Source organism: Brachyhypopomus gauderio, chromosome 17 (assembly GCF_052324685.1).
Source record: "Brachyhypopomus gauderio isolate BG-103 chromosome 17, BGAUD_0.2, whole genome shotgun sequence".
Lineage (NCBI taxonomy): Eukaryota > Metazoa > Chordata > Actinopteri > Gymnotiformes > Hypopomidae > Brachyhypopomus > Brachyhypopomus gauderio.
In genome coordinates this window covers 8,197,054-8,212,350 of record NC_135227.1, presented here as the reverse complement: position 1 = coordinate 8,212,350, position 15,297 = coordinate 8,197,054, and the positions used below count along the sequence as shown (strand labels likewise).

Below are 15,297 nucleotides of genomic sequence, written 5' to 3'. Positions count from 1 at the left end.
AGTGTTGGTTGCGTAGCTAGGTTGAGTAACACTCCTAGTAACGGTTTTATTCTGTCTAGAGTTAATCACCACACTGCAGATACCACACTGTACCACACTGCGTTTCTTCAAAGACTGTGACTACACGCCTTTAGGTATAGTACCACTATAACGTTGAAAATGGTAATGTGTGATGGCTACATGTTAAAATTTATAAATTGTTAGCTAGCTATTATAGATTTTCATTGATGTTACATTGAATCCGGTCAGATTACAAGTGGATACTCTCTAGGCTACCCAAATTAAATAGTAGGTCGCGTCCTGACTTCACTAGTTGGCTAGATACACGGTGGCTCTTTCTACAAGTTTAGTGTCGTACAGCGCATGTCTCCCGGTGGTTCGGGCGCAAAAGAGTCGTTTTAACTTGGGTGCTAGCAAGCTAACTACTTGCTAACTTTCTGATTCGACTCCAGGCAAGGGGGTGGCAACAGCGAGTGTAAAGCCTGGTTTACTTTCGCGAGTGACCGTAGCGCGTGTCTCCACCCACCTCGCGCGAGTCTGCGCGAACGGTGGAAGCGTTTATACTTTCCGCGTGCAGTGTTCTCTGAAACGATAAGTGGTAGTATAAAGAAACACCCCTCAAAAACAGGGGAAGGAACATTTATGACGAATTTTAATATTGCTTTGTTTCAGGTTTGAAAGTGCTGGAATTTAGGCTAAAGTACTTTAAAATGCTTGAAATTGTAACTACTTCGTTTCACAACAGTTGTCTAACTCAGGGTTTTTCAAACTATGGGTCGCGAGCCAAAAAAAAAGGGTCGCAAAAAAATAAGGGTCGCAAAAAAATAAATGTTAATATATTTAATAAATTATTATATTAATGGATTATACTTTCGCGAGTGACCGTAGCGCGCGACAGCGCGAACGGCGGAGGCGTTAATACTTGGCGATCGATCGCGATATAATACTTAAACTCAACCCCCCCCCCCCCCCTCAACAACTTGGCTGGGTCGCGTGAAAAATCATGGACAAAATGTGGGTCACCAGAAAAAAAGTTTGAAAAACACTGGTCTAACTGAACAGTTCTCTTGTGTTAACAATTACGAGCCTCTTGTAATTCCAGGACGAAACATGAGAGAACGTGAAAACGTTAAGATTGGGCGTTTTGAAAATAAACCACCATTAAATAATGTGATTAAAGCGAATTATTTCGCATCATTTCGAGTATATGTATAAATATTTAACTTCTATAAGTTTATCATGCTGGGAAATGTTGAAATGGACCTTTAAAGTGACGAACAAGTGCTTGAATTCCACCTTAATTCCACCCCCGACGCGTCAAGTATAAAACAGGCTTAAAATGGAGACAAATTGATTATTATATCGCGATCGATTCTTAGTGTTGACTTGTAACTCCCGCGGTATCCCAACTCAAAAGTAGCCCAAAAAACCGGACCCCGCGACCCCAGAATTTTTACCCGCGGCTGGATTTTCAAACAAGCCCAATTTGGCGTGAAAACCGCGAACCTGGCAACTATGACTCCAGGGTTGCCAACTTTTCAATAGTGAGATTTGAACCTGGAGGGAATGGCGAACGTAAAGGGAGGGGGGGGGGGGGGGTGTAACTGGGCGGGGTGTAAAATGGACACAAATTAAGTTTTATATCGCGATCGATCGATCGCCAGTGGTTGGCGCCAGATCAGAGGTAAATAAAGTAGAATTTTTTTTCGGCGTGAGATATCGGATGTGTGGCGTGTGAGCGTGTGAAGACGGTCAAATGCGTGTGTCTCACGCTCAATGCGTGAGAGTTGGCAACCCTGCGACTCGATATCTTTACTTTGATTCTTAATGCATGAACTTAAAGAAATCAATTTAACTGTTCACAGTCCAGGGTTTCTTCTACCTTGTTAGATCTTCAATTACCACTGTCAGTTATCAAATATTTCTGAATGTTATTTCAAAGATAGAAAAACGAGTTTACAAACCACAGTTAGTCTTTATCACAAGTTTAAAAAACTAACTAAAAACAGAGGCATCATGATCAAAGATGATAGAAATATACATGATTTTTTTAAAACTATTGAAATGTTTTAAATTCAAAAGCTTTGCACTTAAAGCAATGAACTGTGAACGCTCAAATAAGAACGACTGCACGTGAATATGAACATTTGGCATTAATCCGCAATATCGAACAAATGTACAGCAGCAATAGCTTTAAGTATGAAATATATAAGTATATTGATTATGAACCTGAGTAGCCCCCAGTCCAGATGTATGCTCTACAGCTCTCTGGCGTAATTGCCACACAGTTGTCGTGTAATCAAGGACTTTTTGTTCTGTAGTTGAAATGGCTAATGATACAGGCCTTAGGTTCTGACAGTATGCTATGATGACCAAACAAAATAGTTTTTGCACAGGAATTGCTGAAATAATGTGTGTTACTTTGGTGCAACGAACCCAGGGTCTTGCTGAAAGTATATTTCTGAGTAGAATTAACATTATTGCATTTGTGTGACTTAAAAGACTATGTAAGTTTTATACAGTGGAAACCTTATAACAACCAGATGTCTCAATATTTTAGCGTTCTTGTGTTTTTCATATACTGAGTGTCTCATTTATTGTCAGCCAGGTCAAACCAATTTGTGACCAGAGCTTGAAGGTTAAACCAATTGCTGCTTGTAGTGTGCTGAGGTGCAGATGAGGAGGCAGTGCTGTGCAAAACACCCTTTGTTGGTTTTTGCTCTTTTTCCCCCATGCTTAATGACAAACTTCAAAGTACATGTAGATTATGATGGCAAAACTAATGACATTAGGCGTGGGGCGTGGCTTAAAGTGGAGCTTGTTTCGAGTGTCTAGGAAGAACTGCTGATTTAAATGTGGCAAATTTGTCAGTTGCACTGCATCTCACTGTTGTTGAAACATGACTTCTTCCCACATTGTTGACACATGGCAGAATTGGTTCCTTTGTGGTGGGTGGGGTGTGGATGTGACTATGGCCATGCGAGGAAGGACGTTTTCCACCTTGGGGCTAAAGTTCGGCCTTGTGCATGTCGCCACATCCTGAAACTCCCTATTCTTTTCCTCCCGCAGCCGTTCTACCCCAACCGGTCCAGTCTGCCCAGCGGTGCCCTGCGTGTGCCACCCAGCATTATGGCCTACACCATTCAGCCCACTGATGTCTATCAGAACTACCAGGTGGTGATGATCCCTCAGCAACACCTGGACTATAACTCTCTGGCCTACTTTCTCCCACCTGGACAGGTAATGCTCCAGTGCCGTTGAGATTCTGCTTGGGACACAGGGATGGTGTCCACGTGAATAAACGCACAACATTGTTTTTGTAGTATGTTTGATGTGTAGGAGGGCCATGAGGTTTTTAGTCTGAAGTTATTGGTAATTTTAATGTGACCTCTGGTGTCTCCGAGCTGAAATGATGGCTTGCTGTTTCTGAAACTGATGACCAACTGTTTGTCCTTTGCTCTGTGTGCGTGTGTGTTGTAGTACTGCCCTCCATATGTGCCATCAGCCCAGGAGTTCCCTGTGGCCAGCGAACATAACTATGTCACATATGATGACAGCAGCTCTGTGTACGGTGAGGAGAGGCTCTTTAAACACCACACTCACTCTCCCTGTTTTTTCACCCCAGTAATTGTCCACTTCTGGTTTGTGTCCATTTAATTGTCCCTCTTTTTAAACTTTTTTTTTTAAAGGACAAATACCTGTCTCCCTCTTTGTCTCTTCTCTCTTTGCTGATTCTGTAACCCCATTGTGTTTTATAACATTAGCTTTGTGCTGGATCTCGTCATTCACCTTCTGCCCTCTCTCTCTCTCTCTCTCTCTCTCTCTCTCTCTCTCTCTCTCTCTCTCTCTCTCTCTCTCTCTCCATATGTGCCCTCAGCCCCGGTGTTCCCTGTGGCCAGCGAACATAACTATGTCACATATGATGACAGCAGCTCTGTGTACGGTGAGGAGAGGCTCTTTAAACACCACACTCACTCTCCCTGTTTTTTCACCCCAGTAATTGTCCTCCACTTCTGGTTTGTGTCCATTTAATTGTCCCTCTTTTTTAAACTTTTTTTTTTAAAGGACAAATACCTGTCTCCCTCTTTGTCTCTTCTCTCTTTGCTGATTCTGTAACCCCATTGTGCTTTATAACATTAGCTTTGTGCTGGATCTCGTCATTCACCTTCTGCCCTCTCTCTCTCTCTCTCTCTCTCTCTCTCTCTCTCCATATGTGCCCTCAGCCCCGGTGTTCCCTGTGGCCAGCCAACATAACTATGTCACATATGATGACAGCAGCTCTGTGTACGGTGAGGAGAGGCTCTTTAAACACCACACTCACTCTCCCTGTTTTTTCACCCCAGTAATTGTCCTCCACTTCTGGTTTGTGTCCATTTAATTGTCCCTTTTTTTTTAAAGGACAAATACCTGTCTCCCTCTTTGTCTCTTCTCTCTTTGCTGATTCTGTAACCCCATTGTGCTTTATAACATTAGCTTTGTGCTGGATCTCGTCATTCACCTTCTGCCCTCTGTCTCAATTCAATTCAATTCAATTCAATGTGCTTTATTGGCATGACAAATATTGCTTCATTTGTATTGCCAAAGCCTGAACACTTATAATATTGGTAACACTAGATAAAAGTTGGGCTGACAACTCTAAACATTTAAACATTACAAAATTGTCTCTCTGTCTCTGTCTCTGTCTCTGTCTCTGTCTCTGTCTCTGTCTCTGTCTCTCTCTCTCTCTCTCTCTCTCTCTCTCTCTCTCTCTCTCTCTCTCTCTCTCTCTCTCTCTCTCTCTCTCCATATGTGCCCTCAGCCCCGGTGTTCCCTGTGGCCAGCGAACATAACTATGTCACATATGATGACAGCAGCTCTGTGTACGGTGAGGAGAGGCTCTTTAAACACCACACTCACTCTCCCTGTTTTTTCACCCCAGTAATTGTCCTCCACTTCTGGTTTGTGTCCATTTAATTGTCCCTCTTTTTTAAACTTTTTTTTTTTAAAGGACAAATACCTGTCTCCCTCTTTGTCTCTTCTCTCTTTGCTGATTCTGTATCCCCATTGTGCTTTATAACATTAGCTTTGTGCTGGATCTCGTCATTCACCTTCTGCTCTCTCTCTCTCTCTCTCTCTCTCTCTCTCTCTCTCTCTCTCTCTCTCTTCATATGTGTCCTCAGCCCCGGAGTTCCCTGTGGCCAGCGACGGTTATGACGTCACATATGATGACAGCAGCTCTGTGTACGGTGAGGAGAGGCTCTTTAAACACCACACTCACTCTCCCTGTTTTTTCACCCCAGTAATTGTCCTCCACTTCTGGTTTGTGTCCATTTAATTGTCCCTCTTTTTTTTAAAGGACAAATACCTGTCTCCCTCTTTGTCTCTTCTCTCTTTGCTGATTCTGTAACCCCATTGTGCTTTATAACATTAGCTTTGTGCTGGATCTCGTCATTCACCTTCTGCCCTCTCTCTCTCTCTCTCTCTCTCTCTCTCTCTCTCTCTCTCTCTCTCTCTCTCTCTCTCTCTCTCTCTCTCTCTCTCCATATGTGCCCTCAGCCCCGGTGTTCCCTGTGGCCAGCCAACATAACTATGTCACATATGATGACAGCAGCTCTGTGTACGGTGAGGAGAGGCTCTTTAAACACCACACTCACTCTCCCTGTTTTTTCACCCCAGTAATTGTCCTCCACTTCTGGTTTGTGTCCATTTAATTGTCCCTTTTTTTTTAAGGACAAATACCTGTCTCCCTCTTTGTCTCTTCTCTCTTTGCTGATTCTGTAACCCCATTGTGCTTTATAACATTAGCTTTGTGCTGGATCTCGTCATTCACCTTCTGCCCTCTGTCTCAATTCAATTCAATTCAATTCAATGTGCTTTATTGGCATGACAAATATTGCTTCATTTGTATTGCCAAAGCCTGAACACTTATAATATTGGTAACACTAGATAAAAGTTGAGCTGACAACTCTAAACATTTAAACATTACAAAATTGTCTCTCTGTCTCTGTCTCTCTCTCTCTCTCTCTCTCTCTCTCTCTCTCTCTCTCTCCATATGTGCCCTCAGCCCCGGTGTTCCCTGTGGCCAGCGAACATAACTATGTCACATATGATGACAGCAGCTCTGTGTACGGTGAGGAGAGGCTCTTTAAACACCACACTCACTCTCCCTGTTTTTTCACCCCAGTAATTGTCCTCCACTTCTGGTTTGTGTCCATTTAATTGTCCTCTTTTTTAAACTTTTTTTTTTTAAAGGACAAATACCTGTCTCCCTCTTTGTCTCTTCTCTCTTTGCTGATTCTGTAACCCCATTGTGCTTTATAACATTAGCTTTGTGCTGGATCTCGTCATTCACCTTCTGCCCTCTCTCTCTCTCTCTCTCTCTCTCTCTCTCTCTCTCTCTCTCTCTCTCTCTCTCTCTCTCTCTCTCTCTCTCTCTCTCTCTCTCTCTCTCTCTCTCTCTCTCTCTTCATATGTGTCCTCAGCCCCGGAGTTCCCTGTGGCCAGCGACGGTTATGACGTCACATATGATGACAGCAGCTCTGTGTACGGTGAGGAGAGGCTCTTTAAACACCACACTCACTCTCCCTGTTTTTTCACCCCAGTAATTGTCCTCCACTTCTGGTTTGTGTCCATTTAATTGTCCCTCTTTTTTTTAAAGGACAAATACCTGTCTCCTTCTTTGTCTCTTCTCTCTTTGCTGATTCTGTAACCCCATTGTGCTTTATAACATTAGCTTTGTGCTGGATCTCGTCATTCACCTTCTGCCCTCTCTCTCTCTCTCTCTCTCTCTCTCTCTCTCTCTCTCCATATGTGCCCTCAGCCCCGGTGTTCCCTGTGGCCAGCCAACATAACTATGTCACATATGATGACAGCAGCTCTGTGTACGGTGAGGAGAGGCTCTTTAAACACCACACTCACTCTCCCTGTTTTTTCACCCCAGTAATTGTCCTCCACTTCTGGTTTGTGTCCATTTAATTGTCCCTTTTTTTTTAAGGACAAATACCTGTCTCCCTCTTTGTCTCTTCTCTCTTTGCTGATTCTGTAACCCCATTGTGCTTTATAACATTAGCTTTGTGCTGGATCTCGTCATTCACCTTCTGCCCTCTGTCTCAATTCAATTCAATTCAATTCAATGTGCTTTATTGGCACGACAAATATTGCTTCATTTGTATTGCCAAAGCCTGAACACTTATAATATTGGTAACACTAGATAAAAGTTGGGCTGACAACTCTAAACATTTAAACATTACAAAATTGTCTCTCTGTCTCTGTCTCTGTCTCTGTCTCTGTCTCTCTCTCTCTCTCTCTCTCTCTCTCTCTCTCTCTCTCTCCATATGTGCCCTCAGCCCCGGTGTTCCCTGTGGCCAGCGAACATAACTATGTCACATATGATGACAGCAGCTCTGTGTACGGTGAGGAGAGGCTCTTTAAACACCACACTCACTCTCCCTGTTTTTTCACCCCAGTAATTGTCCTCCACTTCTGGTTTGTGTCCATTTAATTGTCCCTCTTTTTTAAACTTTTTTTTAAAGGACAAATACCTGTCTCCCTCTTTGTCTCTTCTCTCTTTGCTGATTCTGTAACCCCAGATACATGCTTTATAATTTGTATAATGCTTTATAACATTAGCTTTGTGCTGGATCTCGTCATTCACCTTCTTCTCTCTCTCTCTCTCTCTCTCTCTCTCTCTCTCTCTCCCTCTCTCTCTCTCTCTCTCTCTCTCTCTCTCTCTCTCTCTCTCCCCTTCTTTGTCCCAAGATGGGTCCCACCTGTCCGGGGGCCGCACCACCGAGCCTCAGGACGAGGGCTCCAACACGGTGCCCATGCTGTCAAAGGAGGACTCCAGTCAGGGGCGCGACGGCCAAGATGGGTCCCACCTGTCCGGGGGGCCGCACCACCGAGCCTCAGGACGAGGGCTCCAACACGGTGCCCATGCTGTCAAAGGAGGACTCCAGTCAGGGGCGCGACGGCCAAGATGGGTCCCACCTGTCCGGGGGCCGCACCACCGAGCCTCAGGACGAGGGCTCCAACACGGTGCCCATGCTGTCAAAGGAGGACTCCAGTCAGGGGCGCGACGGCCAAGATGGGTCCCACCTGTCCGGGGGCCGCACCACCGAGCCTCAGGACGAGGGCTCCAACACGGTGCCCATGCTGTCAAAGGAGGACTCCAGTCAGGGGCGCGACGGCCAAGATGGGTCCCACCTGTCCAGGGGCCGCACCACCGAGCCTCAGGACGAGGGCTCCAACACGGTGCCCATCACAACGAAGACGCAACCCATCGACACCAGTCGCCGCAGCAAGATCAACAGGGTACGGCGGGCTAGAGAATTTGTCCATTTCTGCTGACTGTGCTGGATTACAGATCCCCCATCCTAAAAACAAAGACGCCCTTCCCTTGGTGTTACTGAGTTGACAGCAGGGTGTTACCATATCACTTTATAGTTTATAGTCCCAAAGGACCAACTTGAAATCATAATTTTAAGGCGTATTTTGTTCAAATGTACATTCTCTTTGCATGATTTGCTGCTCTCATTCCACAGCCCTGGGCTATGGGCTACATCAAGCAGCTGCTCATCACATTAGGGAAGGAATCACAGGGCAGCTATGGCAAAAGCAGCAGTGGTGGGTCTGGAGCCAAGCCCAGCGGAGAACAGGGTAAGGGTACTACGCTAGCACCTGCTTGGCCTCCCACTGACCTCTAAGATGATTGCAGCATATTGATCATTGCCAAGCATTGCAGTTGTCAACTAGAAGGTTCTGTACTGGGTGATTTGCCTTGGTTCTCATTTGGTGCTCTCTTCTTTCAAGAATCTGGCCGACCCGCCACCAGCACACTCGACCACTTTCCGTCCCTTCTTCAGTCAGGACCTTCGTCCACTTCTTCCTCTCTGGACGCTGACCGCAGGGTGTCTCACAGGCAAGTATCAGGAAGACCATTTGTTCTCGTTGTAAACCCTCTTGCAGGAACTTCAACTGGCTTTGCGGTTCACAGATGACTTATTTATTGCCGAGTGTCTGAGCCACCGACCGACACTGAGGGACAGGGGAGAGATGTTGGAGGACCAAATGGTGCTCAAGTATTTTATTAATTTTTTTACAGAAGCAGCCCCAGCAAGGAGCGTGCTGACCGTGAAGACAGAGAGAAGGTCCTGGACAGGAACCGCCCGGCAGTCACCAAGTGCAATGTCAGCAGAGAGAGTAATGATCGTGCCCGAGGAGGCGAAGGACGCGGTGCTGTGGACACCGTGCGTCGTGTCGCCAGCATGACAGAGGACCGGGGCAGCCGAGAGAGGGGCAGCCGTGACCGGGCCATGGGCAAGGAAATGGGTGAGGGGAGGAGCCAGGGGATGTGTGGTGGGAGGGGCCATCAGAGGCGATGGGGTGGTGAGAGGAGCCAGGGGATGTGTGCTGAGAGGGGCCATCAGAGGCGATGGGGTGATAGGAGGAGTTAGGGGATGTGTGGTGGGAGGGGCCATCAGAGGCGATGGGGTGGTGGGTGGAGCTAGGGGATGTGTGGTGGGAGGGGCCATCAAAGGCGATGGGGTGGTGGGAGGAGCCAGGGGATGTGTGGTGAGAGGGGCCATCAGAGGCGATGGGGTGAGAGGAGGAGCTAGGCGATGTGTGGTGGGAGGGGCCATCAGAAGCGATGGGGTGGTGGGTGGAGCTAGGGGATGTGTGGTGGGAGGGGCCATCAAAGGCGATGGGGTGGTGGGAGGAGCCAGGGGATGTGTGGTGAGAGGGGCCATCAGAGGCGATGGGGTGAGAGGAGGAGCTAGGGGATGTGTGGTGGGAGGGGCCATCAGAGGCGATGGAGTGGTGGGTGGAGCTAGGGGATGTGTGGTGGGAGGGGCCATCAAAGGCGATGGGGTGGTGGGAGGAGCCAGGGGATGTGTGGTGAGAGGGGCCATCAGAGGCGATGGGGTGAGAGGAGGAGCTAGGGGATGTGTGGTGGGAGGGGCCATCAGATGCGATGGGGTGGTGGGAGGAGCTTTCCCCTGTGTGTTTGAAGCACTGATGGTGACAGTTTTGTCTGCATCAGTAGCAATCTTTTACTTTCTTTAAATAAAATGTAAAACTGTAAATGTGCCATATTTTGTCAATTGTGATTTTTTTTTTTTTTACACCACAATCGAAATTTGTCCTCCGCTTTTTACCCATCTGTGCAGTTAACACACACACACACACCAGTGATTACTAGGGGGCTGTGGTGCACACGTGCCCAGAGCGGTGGGCAGCCCGGTGCCCAGGGAGCAGTTGGGGTTAGGTGCCTTGCTCAAGGGCACCTCAGGTTTGGGAATCGAATCCATGACCCTCCGGTCACAAGACCATTTCCCTACCACCAGTCCATGACTGCCCCCAAAGTACTTTATTCTTTTACTGACACTTCTGTGAGGTCTGAAACATTCAACCTAAAAATGTATACTAGCACTAATTTGAGTATCGTGCGTTATGATCCAAGACATCAGGCAAGAAAGCACCAATTATGGAACAGTGGAGCAGTATATACAAGGTTGAGGTGAAGGTTGTGCAAACTACTCTCGGGGTCCATGACAGATATCCTGGTCTCAGTTGTTTCCATATGTTAATTTGTTGTTCTGTTCCACAGTGAAGCGTGAGACCGCTCCAATACCACCTCCTGCCCCAGCCAAACCAGCTCTGAGTGAAGAGGAGTTGGAAAAGAAGTCTGTAGCCATCATTGAGGAATACCTCCACATCAATGACCTGAAGGTAAATGTCAGCACAGTGTTGTCAGTTTAAACTGATGTGCATGGAGCAGTTTTGTCTCTGGAGTGTTTCAGTAAGTTCTCAATCCTGCAGGATTCCTCTTTCCCATGGGGGCCTCGCAACCTTATTTGTCAGCATAGATGATGTATGGAACAATCTGGTAAAAACTTCAGCAGAAACATTTGAGGAAAAAGTGGGATGAGCTCCAGTGGTGATTTGGCTCTCCAGTTATTCTGTGTAGACGTCCCAACATTCAATCTGAGATTAAAAATATATTGTGAAAGTGTAAATCAGACGCAGAGTTGAGGATTAAACTGAAATAATGTCCCATCGGGCTTATTTTATGCAATTGCATTTGGACAGAATAAATGGTTAGCCGAACTAGTACAACTCTCATGACCACCCCGTGCTGTTCGTGCGTGGCTGACATTTCCTTCCGTGTCTTGCAGGAGGCGGTGCAGTGCGTGCAGGAGCTGAACAGCCAGTCTCTGCTCTTCGTGTTTGTGCGAAACGTGGTGGAGTCCACGCTGGAGCGTAGCACCATCGCCAGGGGGCACATGGACCAGCTGCTGCACAGGCTCGTGAGCAAGAGCATCCTGCCCATGGAGCAATACCACAAAGGGTGAGCGTCGACGCCACACGCTAGGCCACTCCCCCACGAAGGGGAGGGGCTGTCTCCAATTCCGCAGAGCCGCGTGCGTTTATTCTGTTTTGCTTGTTAATTAAGGTTGCATTTGTAATTTAGCTGTAATTAATTAGATGGTTGTGACCAAGATCAAATTTTATTTATATAATGCTTTTTACAACAGTTGTTGTCACAAAGCAGCTTTACAAGTGTTCAAGTACAAGCCCCCAGTGAGCAAGCCAAGGGTGACCGTGGCAACAACCGTGGCAAGGAGAATTTGATGGTGACTAACTTTTGTGCTCCACAGGGTTATAATCTCTTCTCCTCTGAGGGCTACATTGCAAAATACCTTATGTTCAAAGACTCGACCAAAAAGCTGGTGCCGCTGTCTGAGAACACTGACTCTTTTTCATATCTCGGAGCGGAGTACATGTCCACAATCAGGTCTCTAAAGAAAGTTGAGGCCTAACATACAAATAAATAAAAACGACAACTTAGTGTTTTCTATTCTATACCCTCATTTATGATACAGTGAATGGTGGGGTTATAGCAGTTTTGCTTTCTTCTTCAGAGATCAGCACAGACAGTAGTCTGGGTGCCATTACATGCCGAAACAGTCAAGTGTGATGCGTGGTTGATCAACACAGTGGATGATCAAGGCAATGCCAAGATTGTGTGCACAAATGCCCAAAACGCTGACGAGTGCTTACGCAAGATCCTGGTACTGTGGGCTCATATGCGTGGGACATGGTTTCCCACCATAAGTTTAACTGAAACAAGCACAGTCATCTCTCCTCTTCACAATTTGTCTTTGCAGCGTAACGAAGTTGATGCAGTAGCTTTTGATGGAGGGCAGGTTTATACCGCTGGCAAGTATGGTCCAGCCATGGTGGAACAATATGATGAATGTGAGGAATACCAACTTGACTTGCTGTCTATTAAATACAATATTTTTATTTCAGCAAATGAATACAGTGTGTGTAATATAAAGTAGCTAATTAATGTTTTTTGTATCTTTCAATAGCAAAGTGTGCTTCTGGAGATGGTAGGTGAAGCCTGTTGTACTTTTATGTTTTAAGTACTTTGTCATGTGTAAAGTTTGGACCATACCAAACCAATTTATATCCATCGTACTCCCATCAGCCTCAGATGCTTCCACATATTACGCTGTGGCTGTAGTGCGCAAAGACTCTGGTCTGACCTGGGAGACACTGAGAGGCAAAAAATCCTGCCACACTGGCCTGGGCCGCACCGCAGGCTGGAACATTCCCATGGGTGTCATCCACAAGGAAACCAAAGAATGTGACTTCTGTGAGCATTTCTGTCATCTTCTGGTATTACAGTTGCTTGAACTTTCATTTTACATCAGCTACAGTGTTTTATGTTTACCTGCTAGTCAAGACCATGGTTAGCAATGTCTCACTTGAATAGACTTCAATCACATTTTTAGGGCAAAAAAAAACAGAAAAAAACATTGTTGTAATAAATAACAACTCCTGAACAAAAATGACCTGCCATAATCAAGGTCTACCAGACCTCTGTCTACATAAGACACATGCAATGTGTCATACAATGCCCTTTATTTTGTTTTGTCTTGTCTTCAGTGAGAGCCGTGTTCCTGGTGCAGAACCCACGTCCAGCCTGTGTGCACTGTGTTCAGGCAGTAGCAAACATGTCGGCGGAGATGTGAACAAATGTAGAGCCAGCTCCGATGAGCTTTACTACGGCTATGCTGGGGCATTCCTATATGGTTTCCATGAAACCAGTAGCAATTTATGTGCCATTATGTGTAGAAACATTCTGGTCAGATCCAATTATATGTCTTGTGTAGATTGTGAAATGGTATTCTTGTGCTTGTGACTGTTCTCTCACAGGTGTCTGGCTGAAGGCAGTGGTGATGTGGACTTTGTTAAACATACAACTGTACAGGAAAATACAGATGGTACGTCTGTAACTGTGTTAATAATAATAGATTATAACAATAGTCCTTTGTATTAATTAATTCATTTTAGTTAAGACCCCTTCATATTTGAGCTCTAATGAGTCACAAATTCAACTCTTTTCAACTCTCAACTCTTTGCCCAGGGGCCCAGACTATCCTTAATCCGTCCTTGAGTATAGTGTAATTCACCATATTATATTACCTTTGGTTTCTTCCTGCTCTTTTCTCATTTTTCTCCCCTGGTCACCAGAGAACTTCGGTCTTTTTGGCATCTTTCCGGAGAGATGTCACTCACTCTGTGGCGTTGTTTTTTACCCAGAGAAACAGTAACGAGGTGCGCAGAGCGAGCGGGGGGAGGGGGCTGCGCGGATGATGGGTATCGTGTGCTATTATAATTATTAATTTGACTAATATTATTAAACAATGAAGTTGTGATTGTGGACTTTGCTTGTTTTCGTATTTATGAATTGTTCATTTGTAAATAAATAAATAAATAAAATAACACATTCACGCGAGCGCCCCTCTGGACAGCCGGCGCCCCTAGCATTTGCCTATATCGCCTAATGGAAGGGCCGGTCCTGCATGGTCCTATATATAGTAGGGGTATGACAAGACACTTAGCTCACAAGATGAGACCAGACACGATATTGGGTTCACGAGATCGAGACGAGACAAGATTTTAAGAACACTAAAATTACAAATTATATTACTGGACAACAGACTTTTATTTAACTGAGTTACACATGCATTTTGAAATGTTTTATTATAACTCTTAACATGCATTATGTAAGCATTAACTTTTAATAAACTTCTTCCTCTACAAATTGAAATAAAAATAAAATTTTATAAAAGTTAAAATAAAACAAATATGATTAAATATTTCTCCTTTTTTCAAGCGCAAACAATATTACAGTGTGTCCCCCGCTTAATGACGGTGTTACTAGGACGTGCTGTAGTGTGGTTCCGTGTGCGCTGGGGAGTGCTGTGTTACTTGGCCTTGTTGTGTGGTTCCGTGGGTGTGCGCTGGGGAGTGCTGTGCTGTTGTGTGGTTCCGTGTGCGCTGGGGAGTGCCGTGCTGTAGTGTGGTTCCGTGGCCGCTGGGGGGCGCTGTGTCACTACTCTTCTAGCGGGTAAGGGGCGGAGCGGCGGGGAGCAGCAGACGCGCCGCGCACGGTGCACGTGACCAGGCCGTACACGCCGAGGCAGGGAAAACAGTGGGCAGAGAGTGCTGTAGCATCAGCTCTTCCACTCACTGTTTGGACGTTTCATAACACACGTAAATGACTTATGGCTCTTTGTAATCTTACTTGAAGCGGACCGAAGGCTGTCGACAGCAGCGAATTATTATTACTATTATCATTTTGCATAGTCTACAATGAAACAAAGCGATCAGTGTATCAACGGGAGCGTTAGATCAGTACAAAAACAAGGACACTGGAGCGGCAATTAACAAGGTAAGAAAACAGTAGTTTGGATTGTCTAGTTTACTCACTGCAGGTTTTACCACGACAGTAATTATGCTGAATTATTCTCAAAAGAGAGGCGACGGATTGAACGGCATCCCGTGTTTATTGCGCTGCACACTGCGCTGTGCTTTGATTATAAGAACCGGAGCTTACAGCGTACGACGGTGTCCCACTGATTCAGTGACCGACTTTAGCAGCTTTATAGAGTTTAGTGGAAACTGAACGCTACAAAAACAACAACAACAAAAATCCACAACTTTACACATACTTTTGCGCACGACAGCCAAAAAGTTAATTATGCGTTATTCCGTGCTCCGTCCATACACTCTTACAAATGACAACAGCGTCTGAGCTTACAGAATCAACCTTTCCTGTCAGTGCACTTGCTGTTGGTAACTTTTAACTGTCTGTTTTCTTCATTTATTGGCCAGTGGAAACATTTTTTAACAAGAAACGAGATTTTCATCAGTGACGATGACTTAAAAACCCCAATCTATTTGGTAGTTGACAAAGTGAAAAGCCAGCTGTCATTTTTATTTATATACTGTCTGACTAATGGT

At 45.5% G+C, this 15,297-nt stretch overlaps 3 protein-coding genes across 11 annotated transcripts in view; all 3 read left to right on the top strand.

Moving 5' to 3' along the window:
- LOC143480686 (uncharacterized) lies at positions 1 to 12,237 on the top strand. Of its 8 annotated transcripts, none has more exons than XM_076978477.1 (16): positions 1 to 134; positions 3,070 to 3,240; positions 3,481 to 3,571; positions 3,878 to 3,943; positions 4,224 to 4,289; positions 4,799 to 4,864; positions 5,160 to 5,225; positions 5,536 to 5,601; positions 6,044 to 6,109; positions 6,462 to 6,527; positions 6,800 to 6,865; positions 7,326 to 7,391; positions 7,738 to 8,289; positions 8,520 to 8,634; positions 8,788 to 8,896; positions 9,080 to 9,210. In XM_076978477.1, the coding sequence occupies exons 2-15, from the start codon at positions 3,130 to 3,132 to the stop codon at positions 8,876 to 8,878; spliced, it is 1,554 nt and encodes a 517-aa protein (XP_076834592.1). In that variant the 5' UTR covers positions 1 to 134; positions 3,070 to 3,129; the 3' UTR covers positions 8,879 to 8,896; positions 9,080 to 9,210. The 8 variants fall into 8 exon arrangements, with proteins under 8 accessions (XP_076834592.1, XP_076834594.1, XP_076834595.1 ...); XM_076978481.1 differs by lacking the exons at positions 1 to 134; positions 3,070 to 3,240; positions 3,481 to 3,571 and adding exons at positions 10,586 to 10,707; positions 11,154 to 11,326; positions 12,147 to 12,237 and having other exon boundaries at positions 3,883 to 3,943; positions 9,080 to 9,306; XM_076978479.1 differs by lacking the exon at positions 6,462 to 6,527.
- Positions 12,104 to 14,405, top strand: LOC143481159 (serotransferrin-like). The gene is made up of 6 exons (XM_076979094.1): positions 12,104 to 12,237; positions 12,354 to 12,374; positions 12,473 to 12,644; positions 12,925 to 13,071; positions 13,201 to 13,271; positions 14,353 to 14,405. Exons 1-6 carry the CDS (start codon positions 12,216 to 12,218, stop codon positions 14,403 to 14,405), a joined length of 486 nt encoding a protein of 161 aa, XP_076835209.1. The 5' UTR covers positions 12,104 to 12,215.
- A 67-nt stretch (positions 14,406 to 14,472) lies between these two features.
- The window catches only part of LOC143480689 (kelch-like protein 29), a 66,447-nt gene continuing 65,622 nt past the window's right edge, over positions 14,473 to 15,297 (top strand). For both annotated transcript variants that reach the window (XM_076978487.1, XM_076978486.1), the window contains exon 1: positions 14,473 to 14,725. The gene's annotated coding sequence lies outside the window, so the exon portion shown is untranslated. The remainder of the gene's footprint in view (positions 14,726 to 15,297) is intronic.